This window comes from Ursus maritimus, unplaced genomic scaffold, assembly GCF_017311325.1.
Source record: "Ursus maritimus isolate PB19 unplaced genomic scaffold, ASM1731132v1 scaffold_3, whole genome shotgun sequence".
Lineage (NCBI taxonomy): Eukaryota > Metazoa > Chordata > Mammalia > Carnivora > Ursidae > Ursus > Ursus maritimus.
The window spans coordinates 20,947,123-20,969,947 of record NW_024425563.1 but is presented as its reverse complement, the minus strand read 5'-3'; the positions used below and the strand labels follow the sequence as shown (position 1 = coordinate 20,969,947).

At 35.0% G+C, this 22,825-nt stretch overlaps 1 protein-coding gene across 7 annotated transcripts in view; it reads left to right on the top strand.

Moving 5' to 3' along the window:
- Positions 1–22,825, top strand: part of MKLN1 (muskelin 1) — a 334,164-nt gene that overhangs the window by 257,890 nt on the left and 53,449 nt on the right. For all 7 annotated transcript variants that reach the window (XM_040643986.1, XM_040643985.1, XM_040643988.1 and 4 more), the window contains 2 exons: positions 7,462–7,574; positions 15,993–16,205. In XM_040643986.1, coding sequence (XP_040499920.1) covers positions 7,462–7,574; positions 15,993–16,205 — 326 coding nt within the window. The remainder of the gene's footprint in view (positions 1–7,461; positions 7,575–15,992; positions 16,206–22,825) is intronic.

Sequence of the window (22,825 nt, the reverse complement as noted above, 5' to 3'; positions counted from 1 at the left end):
GCATTTGAACTTGCTCCCCTAATGTTGGTCTGTCTCCCCAAATCCTTTCCCTCCCACAGATACAGGTTTGATTCAACTATAGAGTCTTAGGAATCCTTTCTTCTGAGAGTCCAATAAATATACATATGCGTTATTTATTTATTTATTTATTTGAGAGGAGAGAGAGACAGCACAAGCAGGGGGAGGGGCAGAGGGAGACGGAGAAGCAGACTTACCTCTGAGTAGGGAGCCCAACATGGGGCTTGATCTCAGGACCCTGAGATCATGACCTAAGCTGAAGGCAGACGCTTAAACTGACTAAGCCACCCAGGCACCCCATGTTGTTGGTTATATTCTAATATATTTAAATTTTTTGATGATTCTGCTTATTCTTTTCTAGTATATAGACTATACTTCTTTAAGGCTGTAGTTAATCATTACCTTGGGATCAAGGTAGAAAAATTAAATGTTATGTAGAGCTTTACATTCTTTCAGGCAACATTTAATGCTTTCTGAATTTAATTTGGGTACAGAGCAGAGTTTGGGATATCTTTGGATTTGTTCTTTAGAAATCCTTCTATTTCTATTATAAAACTATTAATAGCATCAGTTATCAAGGTATTTTCATATACTGTATCATTTGTGTACCAGAGCCCTCTTATAACTGCTACCACGAGGTTGATCTTAATCATCTTCAAAGAGATTATAATTATTGTAAATCTTTCCAAGAACTTTTTCTAGTCCAGTCTTACTGACATAGCAACTAAATATAATGGTTGAGGGTTCAGTTTGTGAGAAGGGGGTATTAGACATACCTGGGTTTGAATCCTGACTTTACCACTGACTTTTTATTTGATCATGAATGAGTTATAATGATGATAAAAATGGGAATAGTATGTTATTGGAAGAGTATAATATATTTTATATATAATGTATATATTATTTATATAATATGTATTTTTATGTGCAACATTACTATACTGTATATACTGATTGGTTTTGATGAGAGAATTTTATGTAAGTCTAAAGACCTTTTTAATCTTTGGTTTTTGTTTTTGACAGAATCTCACAGTGGAAATATTTTAAAACAATTTTAAAACTTTTGAAAAATAATTTAAAACAACTTGAAAAGCAGTCTTGATGGAAAAAAATAACTCACCCATAATCCCACATTTTAATTAACCAGTGTTATTTCAGTATATTTGCTTTATCTTTTATCTGTGTTGTCCTGACTGATATTTTAGAGAGGAAGGGAAACCATAAATATAAGATTTTTAGAAAAAAAAATTAAGAATTTTGCTGATAAGGATTAGGTAGAGTTAGTAGTAAAGAATGACTTTCCCCAAGTAGAGTTTCAAGAACCCAGAAGTTTTATCTTTATAAAGTTGATGCCAGAGTAGTGAAGCATAGTAGAGAGACCCAGTCATTATTTTAAGTATTCATTTTAAGGATTTCCGGAGCAAGGGCTCTTAATCTGGTGAAGTTATATACAAAATTTTGTTTGTATGTACATTTTTCTAGGAAGAGAATCCATGAATTCAGATCATCAAAGGGACTCTTAACTCAAAAAGTTAATAAAATCTTTACTAGTATAAAACTTCATAAAGTTCATTTCATCTTTAAAGTGGCTTGTATTTCAAAACAATTATTGCTTCCCAGTGTTTCATGAATTTTGTTTTCTTAAAAATATAATGGTGCCTTATTTTTTTTTTTCACTCTATAGTTCTTTTCATTTTGCTACAGCTCTAAGGGTAGAGTAACAATTTAGAAAAGTACCTGATGGCATACATTTTACTATTTAATTTCAGAGCTTTCTGCCATCCTAAGTGAATTCTATCATTTATACCATGGTAGAGAAGAATTGTAGTATTTTGTCCTACTGAATATGTATGTCAATTTTATTGACTATGATCCCTATACTTGGCACCTCTCCACTTCAGTTCTTCAACTTTGGGTAAAATAAGGCAAATACAAAGAGAGAAAAGGTATGTTTATTCTGTTTCAGTGTGGAAGTCTGTTCAGATGAAAATTTAAATGTTCATTGTACCAAGAAGTTCTTTGGTGGGTAACCCTCATTGAATTTTGAGAACCTATAGTGCCAGCCTTTTTTCCTCTCTCAGAATAGGTAGTAAGACTCAGGCAAAATCCCAGTATTGGTATCTACAAAAGAAATTAAAGGGGTGTTGCTTGTCACTTGGTAGAGCCCTTCTATGGAAATCTGAACCTTTCACTGTTCTGTACGAATTATATGAAAGTGCTTGCTTGCTTGCTTCTTTCTTCCTTCCTTCCTTTCTTTTTTTTCCCACAGTGCCCTATATAGGTTTTCCTTAAATTCCTTTAAAAAACTTTTGAAGGAAATAGGTGAATATGGGTTTTAGTTGTTAATTACAAACATGTGCTTTTGGATGTATTTCTTTAAGCTACCTATGACATGAATCTTTTTTCTTTCATATAGTTATCAGGAAGGAATTCTGGAAATATAACCTTAATTAAGAATATAAAGTATATTGAAATATATGTACAGAAAATATATATTGAATTCAACCAAAGGATCGGTCTCTAGATTTGTAATCACAGCTTTATGTAAGAATGTAGTTGTGCTTGAAAAGGGAGGCAGGCGAATCCAGTTGATAATGGGCTAAGTTCAGAGTTCAGGGGAATGGCTAAAGAAGGTAAGGTTAAAGAACATGTAGAATAGATTTCTCCTTCGAATTCATTCCTCTCTTCAAAATTTTCATGTCTGTTTAAGGTCTTACTAACTGCATTTTCAGAAGGGTTAAACTCTTGGATTAAATGTCCTGACAGGGTTTCATTTTTATCTTGAATATGAATTTGTGTTTCTTAAAACTTTTTTTCCATTTCATTTGTTTTTCTCAAGGTGTCTGTATTAAACTAAGAATTAAGTTAACCCTCTTCACTATCCTGTTAACTCTTCTCCTACCTCTTCTTTTTGATACGTAAGTTTTGTTTAATGTTGGGCCCATGCTGTGTGAGTGTATAGTATTGGTATTCTGTACGGTTTCAAAGTGGAAACACGGATTTAATTATGAAAATAGTGTGCCATCTTGTGGAGAATTATTCAGTCAGCACAGTCTGATTTACCCCTAAGGATCAGAGTAGGAGAGATTTTGCAGTTGGGCTCAGAAAATAAAAAGCCTGCTTCTTTGTGCTGAATGGTATAAAGACACTGATGTGTTACTATTTCTACCTTATTCTTAGTATATTTAAGTTGTGTATATTAGTATTGCTGGTTGTAAGTAGCTGTAGGGTTTATTTAGTGCTGGTACCAAAAAGACTTATGCTAAATAATATGGTTGAGTTTTAGTTTTTGTGGCCTCAGAATTGGCAGATTAACTGACTAATTGATGATTGATTCCTTTTGTCTCAGAATGAAATTGTTTTGACATTTTGAACATAAGCTGTTACTGGTCACTTTATTTCCAATCCCTCTATATTTGCTTCTCCTATAATGCTGCAAGCTCAGAGCTGGCCTTGTTACATCTCTGTTTGTATCGTTTGAAGCTACTCCATGGTCTAGTGGAGTTGAGTTCAGAGCCTTTATATTGCCATTTAACCCGTTCCATGATCTGACTACTACCTGTCTTTTTACGTTCTTTTAAATTGAACAGTGCATTTATTCATCACACAGTTTTAGCCACTTTGCATGCATTATATAATTTCTCACAGTAGCTTTATGAGGTGCTGTGATGTGCCATTTTGGACGTGAGGAAACCAGTGGTTAAGGAACCCAGTGGTGGTTACACAGCTGTGGTGGTAGAACTGCAGTTCTATCAAGATTTGCCTGACTTTAGAGTCCATGTGTTTTAAAACATTTCTCAAGTGGGACGCTTGGGTGGCTCCGTTGGTTAAGCGTCTGCCTTCCGCTCAGGTCGTGATTCCAGGGTCCTGGGATCAAGCCCCACGTCAGGCTCCCTGCTCAGCGAGAAGCCTGTGTTCTCCCTCTCTCTCTGCCCCTCTACTCCTGCGCTCTCTTTCTAACTCACGTTCACTCTCAAGTAAATAAAATTTTTTAAAAATTTCTTTTTTAAATAAAACACTTCTCATGTGTTTTTCTGTCTCTGTGCCTTTGTTATACTTTTTACTGTGCTTGAAATGTTCTCCTCTCTGTCTCCTGTTCTGCCAGCAGAGCCACCTTCTTTTTTTTTTTTTTTAAGATTGATTTATTTAGAGAGAGAGAAAGAGCATACATGTGAGTGGGGGAGGGGCAGAGGGAAAGGGAGAGAATCTCAGGCAGACTCCCTGGTGAGCACAGAGCCCTACACAAGACTCCATCTGATGACCCTGAGGTCATGACAGGAGCCAAAATGAAGAGTCTGACGCTTGACCGACTGAACCATCCAGGTTACTCCAGAGCCACCTTCTGATGTATAGGTCAGATACCTTTCTTGTGTCCCCTCAGGTGTACTCTTCCCTCTTTTGAACTCAGATGGTGCTTTTTACCTTTCTTAGGGCATTTAGTCTGCCCTGAATTATGGTGATTTATGTACTTGCATTATATTCTTGATTAGATTGTAAGTATCTTGAGGATAGGGACTGTCTTCTTTCTTTTCTGTAAAATACCTTGTCAATTCAGACTAGCCCTGGGAAAACATTGACTGAACATTCCTCTGAGTGCCAGGAGAAATGGATAGCCACAATAGTCTATGTGCCTTTAAGAAAAAAATATAGAGAAAGGACTGCTTCTTGAAGAGGACTGTACTGCCCAGGGATGTACGTGAATTGTTACGTAACCGATAAGCATGAGAATGGACCCTGTTGCAAATAATGTTTTCTTTTTTCTGTTTCCTTACTTCTTACTACAGTTCTCTCTAGTTATTTCTGTAATCTTTGAAAGTCTTTGATATCCTTTATACATTAAATAATACTTTTGCTCGTGTTTATTTCTAAATAATATTTCATCTCTGATTTAACTTAAATGATTAGATGATTTAACTAAAATTTTGTCATGCATTTTATTCAGGTATGTCAAAAGGTCCTGTTTCCATCCGATTCATTCAATTTTACTATTAAACTTCAACTGGGACTACAAAGCATTCACAGACAAGAATGACATCTTGGATTAATTCCATTGGGATGCTTGCTCTCTGCCAGATTTTATTTTGCTCAGCTATCAATGAGGCTGTTGTGGAAATGTGGGTTTTCTTTGCTGTGAGAATTTATGCGTACAAAGAGACCTGCTTTTCAGAAAGAACATTGAGAACCCAGAGCCCAAGAGGAAGGGTTATTAAAGTTAATGAACCAGGGTAACCTTATCCAGAGGGTACCCAGAAACACTATAAAACAAAAGGTCAATTGCTATTGCTATTTTAGTTATATACCCACTCCCTCTCCTGGCTTTAGAATTTAACGGGGTTAATTGCCTTTACAGTGAGGCCTTGGCAAATAATTTTTAAGCCAGATGAAAATTCTTTAATTTTTTTTTCCTGTAAAACTTGAAGTATCTGGTATTACTGCATGCCATTTGGGAAACAGAATGTTACTTAACTAATGATAGTGGATTGTTTTATAGTTCTGAGATATGATGGTTTTTTAACAGCTTCAAATAATTGCCATTATTTCACATTTGTACAAAGCCGGAAAGTTCTGGGTACTGAGTTAGTCATGGAATTGGATACAGTAATGTTGTTTTTATTGCATCTGTGGCACTTAGTAACTATAGAGTATATTTTATTTTTGTGCATGTTTTAAAGGTGGGACTGCTGTTTGTGCTTGATAGCCTCAGAATGTTTTCATGTAACTTATATCTAAAAAACTACACCACAACACTGAGAGTTTTGTAAGTGAAAACTAAGACCCAGGGAGGTTATGTGGCCCGTATTTGATTTGATTACCCAGTTAGCACTAGAATTCAATCCTGTTCCAATGGTATGTTCTTACCCAGAAGCAGTGTTTGGATTTCCGTAGCTTCTGGGGCATAGAATAGGACATTTCACTTAGAAAATTCACTTAGAATTTGAAATTATATGAAAATATGACAAAAATCTCTTAGAAGACAGTCCAACTCTGTGAATGGCAAGAGTTTTCCTTAATGATATTACAGTATTTCTAAGTGCACTTTGAATTGTAACTGTTCATGGTGGGGCCTAACTTAAATGACGTCTCCACATAAATAGGCCTAGGTCATGCCGATTAGGGAGTAGATAGCTTTACAATGTTTCTGTATGTTTTATTTAACTTTTTTAAAAAAAGGGGTACCTGGCTGACTCAGTCGGTAGAGCATGTGATTCTTGGTCTTGCAGTCATGACTTCAAGCCCCATGTTGGGCATAGAGTTTACTTAAAAAAAAAAAAGAAAGAAAGAAAGAGGGGTACCTGCTTGGCTCAGTTGGTTAAGCATCTGACCTAAGCTCAGGTCATGATCTTAGGGTCCTGGGATCAAGCCCCACATCGGGCCCCCTGCTCAGCGGGGAGTCTGCTTCTCCCTCTCCTTCTGCTCCTTCCCCCCCCCCCACTTGTGCTCTTTCTCTCTCTCTCTCTCAAATAAATAAAGTCTTAAAAAAAAAAAAAGGAAAGGAAAGAAAAAATGTCGTGACTTTTAAAAAATAATTGCTGGGCTTGTGTAACCAATAGACATAAGACATTTAAATGGGGGGAAATATATGAAGAAAGGAAAGGCACTATTATAAAGAAGGAGGTGGATCATAACAGTGTTACGTATAAAGATTGTCACTATTCATGGGGCAAGAAATGAGCTTTGTTGCAGTGAAGCAGTCCATAGATATAATAGACATTTCAGATTTAGAAGAAACCAAATTTTCAAGATACCTAGAATGACTTAAAGGTTGACTTCTGAGGAGTTAAGCCTACTCTAGTATATTTGGAAAAGATTTCTCCAGTTTCCATGGGAATGCCAAGGCTGTACATCACCTTATTCTTATGGTGTCTAGCTTTAAGTAGGAGCTAGTTTTAACCATTGTTTTTGATATTGCAATAGAGGGAAAACAGTTTTAATGTGAAGTTTTTTTTTCAGAAATAGCTAGATGTCTTTATGTTCTATTTTAGACCATATATTCCTTTTGGATTTCTTTCTTTCTTTCTTTCTTTTTTAAACAATCTGAAGCTGCTGTATTGCTAAGAAGCTGCTAAGTGTAAACTTTTTTGGCCCAGCACAGAAACTCCTAAACTGGCAGCACATCAGATTCACTCTGGGTACTTGCAAAAATACACACTCTTCTTATCCACTGAAGACCTGTGAAAGAATCTTGGGGAATGTCTCTTAGTTATTTGTATTTTTATAAATCTCTCAAAATAGTGGTCCTGCAGCAGCCTTTCCATATACCCATGTTTAGGAGATGCTAACCTAGTATATATTTTGAAATGTTACCCATTGACAAATTTCATTTTTAAGTTTATTTAGATGTGCTTTCTTATGTGATCTTAAAAACAATGGCTATGTCTGGGTGCCTGTATTTTAATTTTATCCTTAAGGGTTTTTTTATACATATTTTTCTAATTTTCATAGAGACCGTTTATTTGTTTGGTGGCTGGGATGGAACACAAGATCTTGCTGACTTCTGGGCGTACAGTGTGAAGGAGAACCAGTGGACATGTATCTCTAGAGACACTGAGAAAGAGGCAAGTTGTCAGACTTTTCATCCATCTGTATTACGATAGGGGTGTGGGTGTACCCTTCTTTTTCTGGATGATTTATATTCTTTTCTATATCCACAGTAGTAGCAGAAGAATTTGTGGTAAACAAGTTTGGTTTAAGTATTCTTGCATTCGAGCTTCTATACCTGGTTCTTCAACTACTGGTACATGAACAAATCTATTTCATAAAGATAAATAGAAATGGGTATCAAATATAATGGTAGTTTTTAACTACTTTAGTCTGGAAATGTAACTGTGTAATGACCTTTTTTCTCATGTTCCTGTCACCTCTACTCTTACTCTGAGCATTCATCTTATTTTGATTTCCTCTGGAAAAATATGCTTTTGATGTCCTTACCTTTTCACTATTTTGGTCCCTCACTATTTGACTATGTATCAGTTTTCACAAATGATATATATTTTAGACTAAAATTGTATTCATGTGTGTGTCTGTTGATACATATATACATAAAGCATTTCCTTAGTGAATTAGATGGCTTGGATTTATGGCTTTGAATTATGTAAGTGCATAATTACACACTAGTATAAAGCAAATGTTAATTCATTGTTATTTTTTCCAAATCTTTATAGAATTTTTTATTGTACCCTCCATCTAAGCTGTTTCAGATTACAAGGTGAAAAATAAACTTTTAACAAAACGATGGGAGCTGAAAATGAAAAGTGAGGGAAAAGACCTAATTCAAAACCCACTGCTTTTAATCTAGAATGGCCATTTCAGAAAGATCAGTGCTCTGTCTTTAATTCTAGGAAATTGGATTCTGCTTATTCAGTGTGTTCCATTTGGGTAGTTTTTATCTTTTCAAAGATATCTTAAATTCTGATTTCTATTTGTTATCCCTGTGAAAATATGTAAAGATGGCCTTTGTCTTTCAGTATTAAAGTACCATTTTCTGAAGTGATTGTATCTTCAACAAAAATAAAGAGAGATCTAAAAAAATTCCTAACATTTCTTTTAAACTATTTTAAATCTAAGTTGATTGCATCTGTAATTATTCTTGCAGTAAGTCTAGGATTCATCCTGAAAGCCTCCTTCTTCATTGAATATGTCTAATTAGTGCATAAGTTCCAACAGTTCTAGCACCCAATACTGCATTTCAGATGTCTTTTCTGTTCTACTCTTTTTGGCACTAATTCCAACACGATGGTTTCTTTCTTAAACTTTTGCCTCCACTGTTAATCTGCTGTCTATTTTCCATTCATTAAAAAGCATATTTGGCCATATGACACTTGCTTAAACCCTATGGTTAGCTTCAGTCCCTGTTTCACTTATCTCTTACATTCCGTCTATTCCAAACATCCACCAAACCTCAGTGGCGTATAGCAGTAGTTGTTTATTTTGTTGACGAGTCTACAGATTGGCTGCATGATTCTTTTGGTTTTGGCTGGACTTATTCATGTGTCCCAAAGTCAACTGGCTGTCAGCTAATCTAGGATATCTTCAAGCGGGGACTACTTGACTCTGTTCTACATAGTCGCTCACCTTCCTGTTGGCGAGCTGGGCTTGTTCTCATGTGAGGGGCAGGGCTTCAAGGACGAAAGGTAGACGTGAGTACTCCACTAAATTTGTTATTGTCCCATAGGCTACAGGAAGTCATATGGCCAAGGCTAGAGTCACTATATGGTGAGGGGCACTATCAACGGGCATAGGTACAGGAAAGTGTGAACAACAACAACAACAACAACAATAATCATAATGATAAGGCAATTTATCAACCTTAGTTCCTTTAGCTTAGATTATAAATTTCAAATTTCTCATCATGATTTGGTCCCCGTTTACCTTTCTTGCCTCATCTCCTGACTTTCTGTGCCAGCCACAGCTTTAGTTGCTGGAATTCAACTTTCTCACCTGATGGTCCCGTGGCAATGATGTTTTTTTCTGTTTGAAATTAATAGAGGGCTCCTCCTCCCATGCACCTAGCTCTTACTTAGTAAACACCTACTTATTCTTAAAACTCAGTTCAGACTTTCTTGGGGAAACCTTTCCTGATTTTTCCACAAAGAATTAGAAGCTTCCTTTGGTGTGCCCATTTAACCACTTATATTCCTTCAGTGGGTAACTAAAATGATTAGCTTACATTTCTGTTTCCCTGCTTAGAGTATGAGCGTGAATCATATATTTATTCTTTAGTGAGCAAATAGGTGAGATAGATTAAATGAAAAGTTAATGCTTGAGAAAAGCATGGGAAGATAAATACAAAATTGGGAGAGTAGCTATTTTGGCAAGAGAGGAGGGTAGTTTACAGGGGATCTCAAAGGTCGTATTAATGTTCTGCTTATGAAGCTGGGCATGGGTATTATTTTTATATCATATGTTACATATAAGCAATATTTGGAATGCAGTTAATAATTATTTTAAACGAATATTGGAAAAATATAGAAATTATTTTGATGAGAAGATTTGGTTCTATTATTTTGAAGTCAGTGGTGACTCAGTACTGTAGCTCAGATTCATTATGGTTTATTATTGCTTTCTTCCTATAGATGCCTAAAAATTTTGTTGGTCTTTCTATGAAATAAATGGTAATAGTGTATGGCTGTAACATAAATATTCCTTCCTTCCAATATTGAACAGTTAGTATTTCATATATCTCATTTTATTTTCTATACCAGTGAGTACAAGTTATTGTTTGATGATACGCTGGGGCATGTGTTTCAAAAAGTATGGTATGCAATTAAGAAGCAGTATTAATTTAATTCACTTTAATTTACTTAAATATGTATCTAATAACACATTTAGGAGGTTGATAGATAATAGAATGGCTCAGCTCTTAAAGAGAATAATTACTTTAAATGTTCGTATAGATATGCAAGTAAGTTTTTATAAAGGTTTGAAACAAATGTATTTTTCTTTAGTTTGCATTTTTATAAGTTTCTTTAATGTCAGTCAGGCTTTGTGGAAGACAGCTAGTTTCTCCTGTCTGCTTCCGTGTTTAATCTCTTGCAACATGTTGTTTTCTGTGAAATATATGAAGAAAATTGGACTTCACGTGGTTATGTTTTTGGAAAGGAGAGTAGTATTTTAATAGCCTTTTGAGATATTTGCACATGGTCTATTTTGATCTCATATCCCAAACTGACAAGTGGTTCTTTCTTAAAGGTGATTGCATTGTAGACTCTGAAACCGTATCAGCTAATGTTTTGTATTGTTACATTCAGATCCATTGTTCTACCTTGCTTTTTGAGTGGATCTTTTGCCCATGCGTGGTTTTTTACCCATGTGTTGGTCACTTGAAAACTGCTGGTTTCTTGAGTTCTGCATATCTTCCAAATGTTGACATTTTATTATGCAGTGTAAAACAACCCATATTTGTTAATATTACTGTCAATTTTATTAGAAAACTCTTCTAAGTATTGGGAAGGTGTCAAGATCACATTAGCAGGTAGAAGTTTTAAAAATTCTAATTTTTGCTTAAAAATAAATTTAAAATTTTAAAATTTCCTTTTATCATTGGCAACAAATTTTGTCAGTTGTTTTCCTTCAAAATGACATACTAACTTCATCCATTTTTCAGAAAATGTCTGTCACAACCGTTATGTCTGAATAACTGCACTTGGATTGTTAGTTTTCTTTCACATAAATATAGTGTTCCATGGAAAAAGCGGCTAGGTCAGCTTGTAACTCAGTTGGTCACATAGGTACATTTCCTTGAAATAACCACCATACATCAAGTAGCACTGTGTTATATAAAGTTTTCTAAATCTCTTTAATATTCATCTTAATAGAAGGCAGCTGGATTCATATCTGCTTCTGCATCCAATCTGTTATTATATCAGAAGTCATAGAGCCTCTGGAAAATTTCATGTTATACTCATAAGAGAATAAAAATGAAAAGACAAATTCTTATCTTAGTGGTGTTATTAAAAAAAAACTGACTCTGTGGACTCCCTGAAGTGTCTTGGAGACCCCAGACGGCCCTGAGAACTGCTGCTTTAATAATTAATCCACAGAGCCTTTTCAGATATAGATGCTTATCCATGTAATACCTCAGTAATGTCCTTCATAGGTGTCTCACTGTCACTCCCAACCCCCATCCCTGACCAGGACTGCTCAGTTCATGATCATGCATTGCATTTCAGTGTCATGTGTCTTTAGTCTCCTTTAGTCTGGAGTAGTTCTCACCCTTTCCTTATCCTTCTTGACCTTGACATTTTTGAGGAACACAGAGTAGTTATTTTGTAGACCATCACTCAGTTGGGTTTGTTTCTTATTTCCTTAGGATTGGATTTAGGTTGAGCATTTTTAGCACGAATACCATGTGAATGACATTGGGTCGTCCTCAGAATATCCTCTCAGGAGGTACATTGTATCAGTTTGTCTGGTGCTGCATTTGATCACTTGGTTAAGGAGAGTGCCCTCCAGATTTTTCCCATCTATAATTGATATGTAACTTGTGCGAAGACATTTTGAGATTATGAAAATACCCTATTACTCATCAAATTTTCACCCTTTAGCATCCATTAATGAAACTGTTATAGCTTTTTCGAGAGTGATTGTACCATTTTATATTCCTGCTAGAAATGTATGAGAGTTTGTTGCTGTCTTCTTTCCCTGTTGAATTGCCTTGGCCCTTTTGTTAAAAACCAACTGATCATATGAAGTATATGTCTCTTTTGGGATACTCTGTCCTGCTCCATTATCTTTTGGTCTGTTCATATACCAGTATGGCGGACAGGTAATGTAAGACCTTTTTATTCTTCTTTTTTTTTTTTTTTAAGATGTTTTTTAAATTTATTTATTCGACAGAGACAGAGACAGCCAGCAAGAGAGGGAACACAAGCAGGGCGAGTGGGAGAGGAAGAGGTAGGCTCATAGCAGAGGAGCCTGATGTGGGGCTCAATCCCATAACGCCAGGATCACGCCCTCTGCCAAGGCAGACGCTTAACCGCTGTGCCACCCAGGCGCCCCTTTATTCTTCTTTTTAAAAATCCTTCCTTCCTGGGGCGCCTGGGTGGCACAGCGGTTAAGCGTCTGCCTTCGGCTCAGGGCGTGATCCCGGCGTTCTGGGATCGAGCCCCACATCAGGCTCCTCCGCTGTGAGCCTGCTTCTTCCTTTCCCGCTCCCCCTGCTTGTGTTCCCTCTCTCGCTGGCTGTCTCTATCTCTGTCAAATAAATAAATAAAATCTTTAAAAAAAAAATCCATCCTTCCTTCCTTCCTTCCTTCCTTATTTAATTATTATTATTCCTTTTTAAAAATTATAAATTTTAGAATCATACTGTCAATTTCTTAAACTTGGGATTATGATTGGGAATGTGATAAATCTGTAAATCAATTTGAAGAGACTTGGTGTCTTAATAATATTAAGTCTTCTAATCCACGAACGTAGTTAAATCTCCATTTATTTCAGTCTTCATTCTTTGTCAGCACTCTTGGAGTTTTTAGATGGAAGGTCTTGGATATTTTTACTAAATTGATCCTAATGTATTTTGTTTTTTCATGCTATTGTAAGTGGGACTTAAAGAAATGGGGGTGCCTGGATGGCTCATTCGGTTAAGTGTAAGACTCTTGATTTCGGCTCAGGTCCTAATCTCAGGGTTGTGAGATCAAGCCCTGCATCAGGCTCCATGCTAGTTGTCGTGCCTGCATAAGATTCTCTCTCTTCCTCTGCCCCACCCTAAAAAAATTATCTTGTTTGCTTATTGCTAATGTAGAGAATTACATTGGGTTTTTAATATTGCCTTTATATCAGGTCACTTTTCTAAATTCACGTACTATTTCTGAATGTTTCTTTGTTGATTTCTGAGGATGTTTTCAATAAATAGTCATGTTATCTGTGAATAGAGAAAATTTTACTTCTCCTTTCTGCTCTTTTTTTCTGTTATAAGCTTTTATTTTTTTAATGCTTTATTACACTGACTTGGACTTCTAGTACAGTGTTAATTAGAAGTGATGGGGGTGCCTTGGTGGCTCAGTCAGTTAAGCTTCCGACTGTTGATTTCGGCTCAGGTCATGATCTCAGGATTGTGAGATTGAGCCCCAAGTTAGGCTCTGCGCTCAGAGGGGAATCTGCTTGAGATTCTCTCTCTCCCTCTGCCCCTTCCCCCACTTGTGCTTATGCATGCATACACTGTCTCTCAAATAAATAAATAAATTTTTTTTAAAAAGAAGAAGTAGTGGGAATAGACTTCTTGTTTCAGATCCCAGCAAGAAAGCATCGGTTATTTCACGATTAAGTAAAAAATTAGACATAGATTCTTAACTAGATTGAAGATGCTCCTTTCTATTCTTAGTTTGCTGTGAGTTTGCTCATGAATGTGTGTTGAATTTTATCAAATGCTTGTATTCTTTTCCTTTGTTTTAATGTAGTAAATTACCTTGATCAGTTTTCAAATGTAAAATTAATTTTGTATTCCTGAGATAAACGCCTGTTAGTTAAGAAATACCCTTTTTATACAGCTGCATTTTATTTAATAATACTTTGTTAAAGATTAGTTTTGTGTCTGTTCATGAGGTATACTGGTTACTGGTTGCCTATAAATTATTTTTCCTCCTCCTCCTTTATAGTGTTATTGTTCATTGGCTTCAGTGTTCTGTTGTCCTCATAAAATAAGTTAGGAATAGTATTTCTTTCTTAAGTGTTTGATAAAATTTACCAGTGTAGATATCTAGGATTGGCATTTTCTTTGTGCGAAGAAAATTTTAAATTATGAATTCAGTTTTTCAGTAGAGTGACTTCAGATTTTCTCTCTCATCTCATGTCAATTTTAGTAAGTTTATAATTTTTCAAGGAATCTACATTGTCACATTTTACCTGTCTTTTTCACAATAGTCCTTTTTTTTTCTTTTTAACTTCTAGTGAGCCTATAGGTGATGTTCCTGCTTTCATTTCTCATATTTAGCAATTTGTGTTTTTTCTTCCTTCTTAAAAAATCAGTCTTGCTAGTGGTTTATAATTCTATTAATCTTTCAGGAAACCAGCTTTGTTAATTATCTGTATTTTTTGTCTGTTTTCTGTTTCTCTATTTTTTGTCTGGTTCCTACTCTTATCTTTATTTCCTTTTTTCTTCTTACTTAGGATGTAAGTTGCTCATCATTTTAATAGGGCTTATGCTAATTCAGCTGAAGCAAGAAGCTCTGTTACCTCCTCTGTTAAAATTTCAAATTTCACATTCTAGGATATATGGCATAGATTTATTATATATTATCCTATCTTTATTTTGGAGATTAATTGTGGAGGACGTTCTTTCAAAAAATAATATTTCTATCTTATCTGCTGGAGATTTTCCCTGACAAAAATCTTTAAAAATAAGTCATAAAATTGTAATTAGTAATGAGTACTAAAGTACAGTTACAAATAAATTTAACATCTGGATTGATAACACTAATTTAGTCAAATTATTCTTCCTGCCCAAGAACTTTATTCATTTGATCTAAACAACAGTGCTGTTTTTGCTTTTGTTTCTCTTATCTTGTGGAAAAACCAGTCTGGAATAGTGGAAAGAACATAGGTTTTGGTTCTAGTTACACTGGGGCTTAGATTTTCTATCTTACTTCCTAGTTTTGTTACTGTGGACAGATTACTTAGACTCTGTGAAATGGTCATATTTCCTTATGGAGTTGTTATGTGGATTGAATGAAATACACATACGCATACATTGTAATAATATGGATAGAATTTAAGAGATATTTAACAAATATTCTTTCTTTTCCCCATTTCAACTAATCAAATCCTGCCCAATTGAAGTTCTTTTTTTCCCCATGAACTCTAGTTTATACTACACTGCAATATTTTTTTTACCTTTTATTCAGTCTAGTGATATAAGTGATCTCAAATAATTAATTTTTGTTGATAACTCATAGGGTTCCTTCATTGTGTTATTTATTCACTCAGGAGTGTCAGTTTTACGTAATGTAAAGGGTAGACGAAGTCAAATTCTGCATTTTTATTCTGGTTAGTAGTTTACTAGCTTTCAGGGTGGACATCTTTCCTCTTCGGGTTATGTTTCCTCATCTTTAAAAGGAGATAATTAAACTAGAGATTTTATTAAGGTTCCTTCCAGTTACGAAGTGCAGCAATTCCACATGTTCTTGGAGTATCTGTTTTGTGCTAGATTCTGCTGAGAAATTCTAATGAGAAATATTTTTAAAGAGCAGTTGTGTCTTTAGATTGACACATACTAGAGAATTAAGCTCTGCACAAATGACTAAAATGCAGTAGGTATTTAGTAGAAACCATATAAGTGTTCTAAGCAGAGTGCCATAGGGTACACTTTAGTTCATCTCTTCTTTTCTGGTAGATTTTAAGCATCTCTGTGGTAAGATAGAAACCCTATGTTGGACTTCTATTGCAAACCTTTTAATGAAAGTCAACAAAAAATGGTTTAATTTTATTTTTCTGTTACTCTGATTTTTTTTTCTTTTTTCTTTCTTCACTCTCCACAGAATGGTCCTAGTGCCAGATCATGTCATAAAATGTGCATTGACATTCAACGAAGGCAAATCTACACATTGGGGCGTTACTTGGATTCCTCCGTGAGGAACAGCAAATCTCTGAAAAGTGACTTCTATCGTTATGATATTGACACTAACACATGGATGTTACTCAGTGAGGATACTGCTGCTGATGGAGGGCCGAAATTGGTGTTTGATCATCAGGTTTGGTGCACAGATAAATATATGGTGGAATTAATTAGTGATCAGTAGCTCTTGTTCTTAGAGTTTATTTTACATGTTATGCTACATTGTCTAGTGGTGATTTCCTACAAATACGTAGAATAGACAATAAAAATAACTCTTATTTCAGTAGGTGTAAAGTTATCCTTTAATATTTTTTTCTCTTTTTTGGTGCAGGATAAAATACTAGGATCTCAGAACAACAAGCGTTAATTTATAAAAACTTTAGAGAATAGATGGAGCAATACATATTAGGAAAAACTAATTTTATGATAAATAGTCAACTCAACAATAACAACTTACACTCTTAAAACTTTTTATTCTACATTCCTGGAAGAAATTTAAAATTATAATGAGCTTGAGAATTTGAAATCTAGAGCTTTTCTCCAATTTGAGATATATTTACTTTTGTCTATAATCATAAACTCATTATAAAGCACATAAGAATATGATATCCACTAGATGAGGTTAAGTTTGAACTGAGCACCAAGAGAAATCACATAATGGTGCTATAGACAAGAAGACTACACATAGCAATTTATACGCCATTTTAATATTAGAACGCACGTAGTTCTCATCATCATTCCCTTCGATGTCATTATTGTTACTGGTCTTTGAATATTTAGCCCACATCAGTTGAGCATAGGTCAGTACACAAAACAGTAACCACTGAATTCTGTAGGCAGTTTTACTTGGCTCAACCCATATCCAGATGTTTTTTTGTAGTACTGGGGAGAAAAAGACTTTTAAAAAAATCTATAATACTGTATTGATGAACATAGCATTATCTAGTACTTGAGAAATGTTAAGAGGTGCTAAGATAATGACAGAATCTAGCTTAGGCCTAATATCTTAATCTAGGATTTAAGACCCTGGTTTTTTTTTGGTGTTCTTTGTTTTTGTTTGTTTGTTTTTTTCTTTAGAGATTTTCATTAATTCTTTGCTTTTAAACTATCCTACTGACATATTTATATTAACAAATAGTTGTTACAGGAGAATGTTAAGGAAAAGAGGAGTCGGTTTTATGCCTATCAAGTGTGTGGTGGGTGGAAAATCAAAAACGTTAGTCTTCGAAGTATTCCCCAGATTGAATTAGAACTTCTGCTGGCTCTCCGTAACTGAGTTCTGCAAAGCTTTGCACTTCCCTGCTGACATCCTCATTGTTGTTCATATGGAAAATAATAACTTCAAAAACTGTTAGACTGGTTCTGATCTTTTAAAAACAGAACATCAGCAGATAACACTGTTAGGGAAACCATTTATTTTCTTCCAACTGGTTGCAAATTTCTTTTACAAAAGATGCTTATGTCTTTATTTTTACAGATTGAAAAAAGAATAGTTTAGGGGTATCCTGTATATAGCACATTTATTGTCCTTGTCTGTGACCTTTGTTTGTCTTGACTTTGATAAAATAGAATGTTCCTTGGAAGCTAAGTTCTGTTACATGGTGCTTCATTTTCATCTGATTAGATGTAATAGAAGAACAGGGGGGGTGAAGAAACCAGGATATCAGCTATTAACACAATCTTTATAAGCCTGATTTTCTATTCTAGTTCATGTAAATAAAGCCACTCCAAAAATTACTTAGGGTCATTCATGACACTGTAAGACTTGACACTTAGCATTCAAATTTGAGAAGAACATGAGAAAGCTAGAGACATGAAAACATGGTTAGAAGTTACTTTGCCATTTAAAATTTTAACATACTAAAAAAATTAAAGACTTTTAGATTTCTTAAGACTGTAGTGGTGGCTTAGTTCCGAAGTTTTCCATGTTGTTGCTTTGTATGATATTCAGTGACAATGAGAACCAAACAAAAAGATTAAGGAAAAACACTCCCATAAGTCACATATTCAGTGAAACCAGAAACCAGAGAAACCCACAACTCCCAATTCCTTGTAAGTTTAGCCAGAAACAACTGAAATACCCAGAACTAGTTTTGAAGCCCAGACAGTGTAGTAGGGGAGAACTCAAGGCATGAAATAGAAGCCCCCTAAACCAGATGAAGTTCATAGTTAGAGAAGACATGACTTCACAGAAGCACCATATTTTGAAGAAGCCATTTAATTCAGTAGGAACAGGAGAGATCCTTGAGCAAGAATATCACCCTTGTATAGGAACCTTCTGTTATCTGGTCCAGGGAAATTAAACTCATTTAAATATGAAAAACTAAAAAGCAATATACACCAAATCTTTAGAGAGGTACTCTAAAGAAAAACAATAAAAAGAAAAGCAAAACTTTCCTTCACACAACAGCAGATGAAAAATTATATTCCAGTATTCTAACATGAATTAAATGGCTTAATGAAGCTTGAAACTCTGAAGAAGACTATAAAGCATAAATTCAAGAATGCAGATGAGATGATCAAGTACTAGGAATAGGTGAAACTGGACCTGATAAAACTCAGGAGTGAAATTAAAGAAAAACATATTACCACTTACAGAAATGAAGGGTAATCTACAAGGAGTATAAAGAGTAGGTAAGGGTCATATAGCATAGAAATAAGAAGAGCAGATAAAGAGAACACAAATAAAGATGTAAAAAGGATTAGCCAGAAAATTATAGATAGAGAACACAGTCAGAAGAGAGCCAACATACACATAATGGGAGACATTAAAGAAGAAAACCCTAACAGTGAAGCAGAACAAATATTTATAAATAAAATTCAAGACTACTTACATATCAAAAGGCATGCTATATTCAGGAAAAATTGACCTAGGCATTCAACTCTGGGACATATAATAGTAATTCATATTGAATTTCAAAGATAAAGATGCATTTTTTGGGCAACTGGGCAAAATTATCAAGTCACCTATAACAGAAATAAAATGAGTCTGGTCTCAGATTTCTCTACAGCTACTTTCGATGCCAAGAGAGACAATAGAGCAACATCTAGAAGGTATTCAAGACAGGACAGCGTGAGCCAAGGGTTTTATATCTAGCAAAATTGTCCTTCAAGTATAAACACTTTTTGAGGAAATTACTAGAAAATAGAATACAAGCTAGCCAAGAAGTGAGTGGAGAAACTTCAAAGGATTGGAGATCTTAGTTCATTGATGTTCTCCCTGGGTCACTAGATGATTGGAAGGCTGATCGTATACTTTTACTGTCTTCTTGCCCCACAGTCTATGAAATGCAAAAGAATACATTAATAGTAATGTTGAAAACAAGAAGAATGTCCTTGGAGAACTTAAAAAAGTTGGGGAGAATTCCTGTAAGGTAGAAAGTAAATGGGTTCAGATCCAACCAGAAGAAACCAGAGCCCGTAAGAATGCAGCGACTAGAGTCTCAAAGTTTATTTAAAAAAAAAAAAAAAAGTCTCAAAGTTTATGTAGCTGGGGCAAACATTAGATGATCAGTTGGGGACTGGATAGCAGGGCATTCTTCAGTTTGACTGAGCAGCACTTATCTTAGGTAATTGTCCACAGATCAGGTGTTGAGTGTGGACACAGGAGCTGGATGGATAGAGCAATGCTCCCAAGAGGCACTGGAGAGCTTCTTATCCAGTCCCTTGAGGCAGGCTGCTGTATATGAAGAGGCAGGTGAACAGGAATTTGCAGATACAAAGAGGATTAGAACAACAGCCAAAAAAGTCAAGTATTTGAAAGTAATGAATACCATGAGACAGATAGGGGTAGTGAACTCAACAGATGAAGAATTAACAAAGAAAAACAGCTAGTAGTATAGACTGAAGAAGCCTTTAAGATAAGTTTAAGCATTATTTTAGAGCAATTCAGGAGGCTGTTTCATCCATGAAAAAAGAAATATCTAGAAAAATTGTAAATTAAAGATTTGATAGCCACATAAAAGTCTCAGTAAATCGATTAAAAAGCTCTCATCTCTAAAAGTTACTAAATTAATGAGCTGAAATTATGAAAGAAGTGTTAAGGAACAAGAGAAAAGATCCTGAAGTTCTAATATCCACCTAATAGGAGTTCTAGAAAAAAAGAGAATGAAAGCAAACTGAAAGCAACATGCCTTAAGGTTGAAAAGGAAAAAAGGTCCCAGAACTGAAGAAAGATAGTTTTTAGAATTAAAGGAACACCAGGGGCAGATTAGGATGAATGAAAAAGACTATCCCTATACTTTTTTAAAAATTTTTTTATTTAAATTCAGTTAGCCAACATGTAGTACATCGTTAGTTTCAGATGTAATGTTCAGAAATTTATCAGTTGCATGTAATACCCAATGCTCATCACATCACGTACCCTTCTTAATGTCCATCACCCAATTACCCCATCCCCTGACCCACCTCCCCTCTGCAACCCTCAGTTTGTTTCCTATAGTTAAGAGTCTCATGATTTTTCTCCCTCTCTGATGACTTCCCCTTCAGTTTTTCCTACCTTGACTTCTGATCTTCTGCACTATTTCTAGATACTTTCTTAAAGAAATTTTAGAACCATGGATTAAGAGAAAATCCTAAAAGCCACAGAGAGGAAACTGGTTACCTTTGTAAGTAAGCAAGGGCTAGATTAACGTGAAGCATTTTTGGAGGTTGGTGTGTTGAGCAACGTTAGAAAGCTTCAGGGTTTGTGAGAAGAAAAATTGTTTTGAACCCAGCCTAATCCTAGCCAATCTTGTTTTCAAGTGACAGAGTAAAATAAAGACTTTGGGATTTTAAAACATTGGGGTGGTAAATAAGTGGCTATCCACTATTTGTTTGATTTTAGGAATTAAATATCTAACCGGATAGGGTAGATGAGTGAATGCTCTTCCAAGATTTGACTTAAATGATCTCTTGAAGTCTTCAAGAGAAAAGATGTTAATATTATCATACGGACTAAAAGGTTATTAGCTTTTCAGAAAAATTTTTCAGAGATTAAAAGAAAAGGAAACCATAAACTGCTGAACAACATGAAGTTTCTTGGAGTGATTAACACCTCTTGTTTGATAACTGACCCTTATTGAAACTGCTTATTTTATCCAGGGAAGAACCAAGCTGAAGGAATAAAATTAGTTATATCTGTTTTGTGTCCTGTTTGTTCTAAGATATGGGAAAGAATCAGTGAAGCTACTGTAGTTTCTAACTCTTTTTTTGAGCTGGTTGGGTCTGGTGTGGTGGAAAGAGCTACCAAGACAAAGATGTTTATGCCTCACCACGAATAACAAATGAGAATAGCCACATCAAAATTAAAGTTAAATATCCCCAGAAGAAAATAGAAACTCCTTTGAAGTAGAACCATAGGAGCTGGGTAATAGAGATTGGCCAAAATTAGTATGAATCTGTAAATTCGTAAAAATATAAATAGGCCCCCATAATGTGGGTCCCTCAAGATTTTCAACATGATCCCGAGGTGTTTGGAGAGATGTGAGCCTTCAGTCCCTAGGACAGGATAATGTGACTCAGGTTCAGTGAAACCTCAGATGGTGATGTAGTGGGTGTATGGGGCCATGCTGAGTCGTCTTCAGCAACTTATGGATTGCTTTTAATGATATGATCATTTAAGATTAAAGAGTAGGAATACTTTGAACCATATTTACCAAGATTTCACCATTGAGGAATAGATTTTCATCTTAATTTATGGAAGGTTGTCAGAAACCTGGGAAATGGCAAGTGCCTGGATCTTTTAGTGGTTAGGGAAAAATTAGGAGATGCTAGTCTTTTCTTTTTAATATTAATTAAAAAACCAGAATTTACCATTATGAAAATAGCTTTTTCCTGAAAACAATACAAAAATAGATAAATAGCATCATTTGCTAGGAGGAGAAAATTAAATATATAATGGCTAGTATTTGTACTTTAGCCAAAAAATAGATGTTTTGCATATGCAATTTATTCTTTAAATATCAATGCCACTTGTGTTCAACATCTAATTCCCAATTAGGACTTAATATATTCTTTGAAATAGAATTTGATTCATATTACCTTGTGACAAATGGCTTTTTTCTCAGAGATATTTTTATGAAAAGCCATGATCTCCTTCAGTAGAAAAAATGAAAGAATCAAGTTTGGCTTTTGAACATAAATTGTGTAACATACCTCAAAGAAAATTAAATTTATAGTATTGTGTTAAAGGAGGCGGATTCATTACTAGAGAAGTCAGTCTGGAGACTGCGGTAAACATCTCTTTGTTTTACTATATTGTAACCACCTAATTTGAAGAGCTTTGCAAACTAAATGCAGAGAGATAAATTTAGTTGTATCACTCTTATTGACATAGCTGTCCTCTGATTAAAGGGTAGCAAGATTAATAGGATGGATGCTTGCCTAGAATAGAAAGAAGGGAGTTTTTATAAGAAGATGAAAAGAAGGGTGTGATCACTATTTACCCATAGGGTATGGTTAACATTCAGTCTTTGGTATTAATCAGCACCTCATGTATTATTGTTTGATTTGGTGAAAATTATACAATTTCAAGAAAGCATAAAGGTCTTTAACCCAATATATTTTGCTCTCACTGGGAAAAACGGAAACCCAAAAAAGTATTTAGAAATGCATCCTGAATCTTTGCCAGGTGGTGAGCATTACTTCAGTTAAGTGCATTTGATAATCAGGGTGGTATTTAGTGTTAAGACAAAGTTTAGTTTCTCAAGAATCTAAAACTGCACTCATTGGTTTCATTTTAGCACATGTGACAGGAATAATCTGTAACTGTTCAAT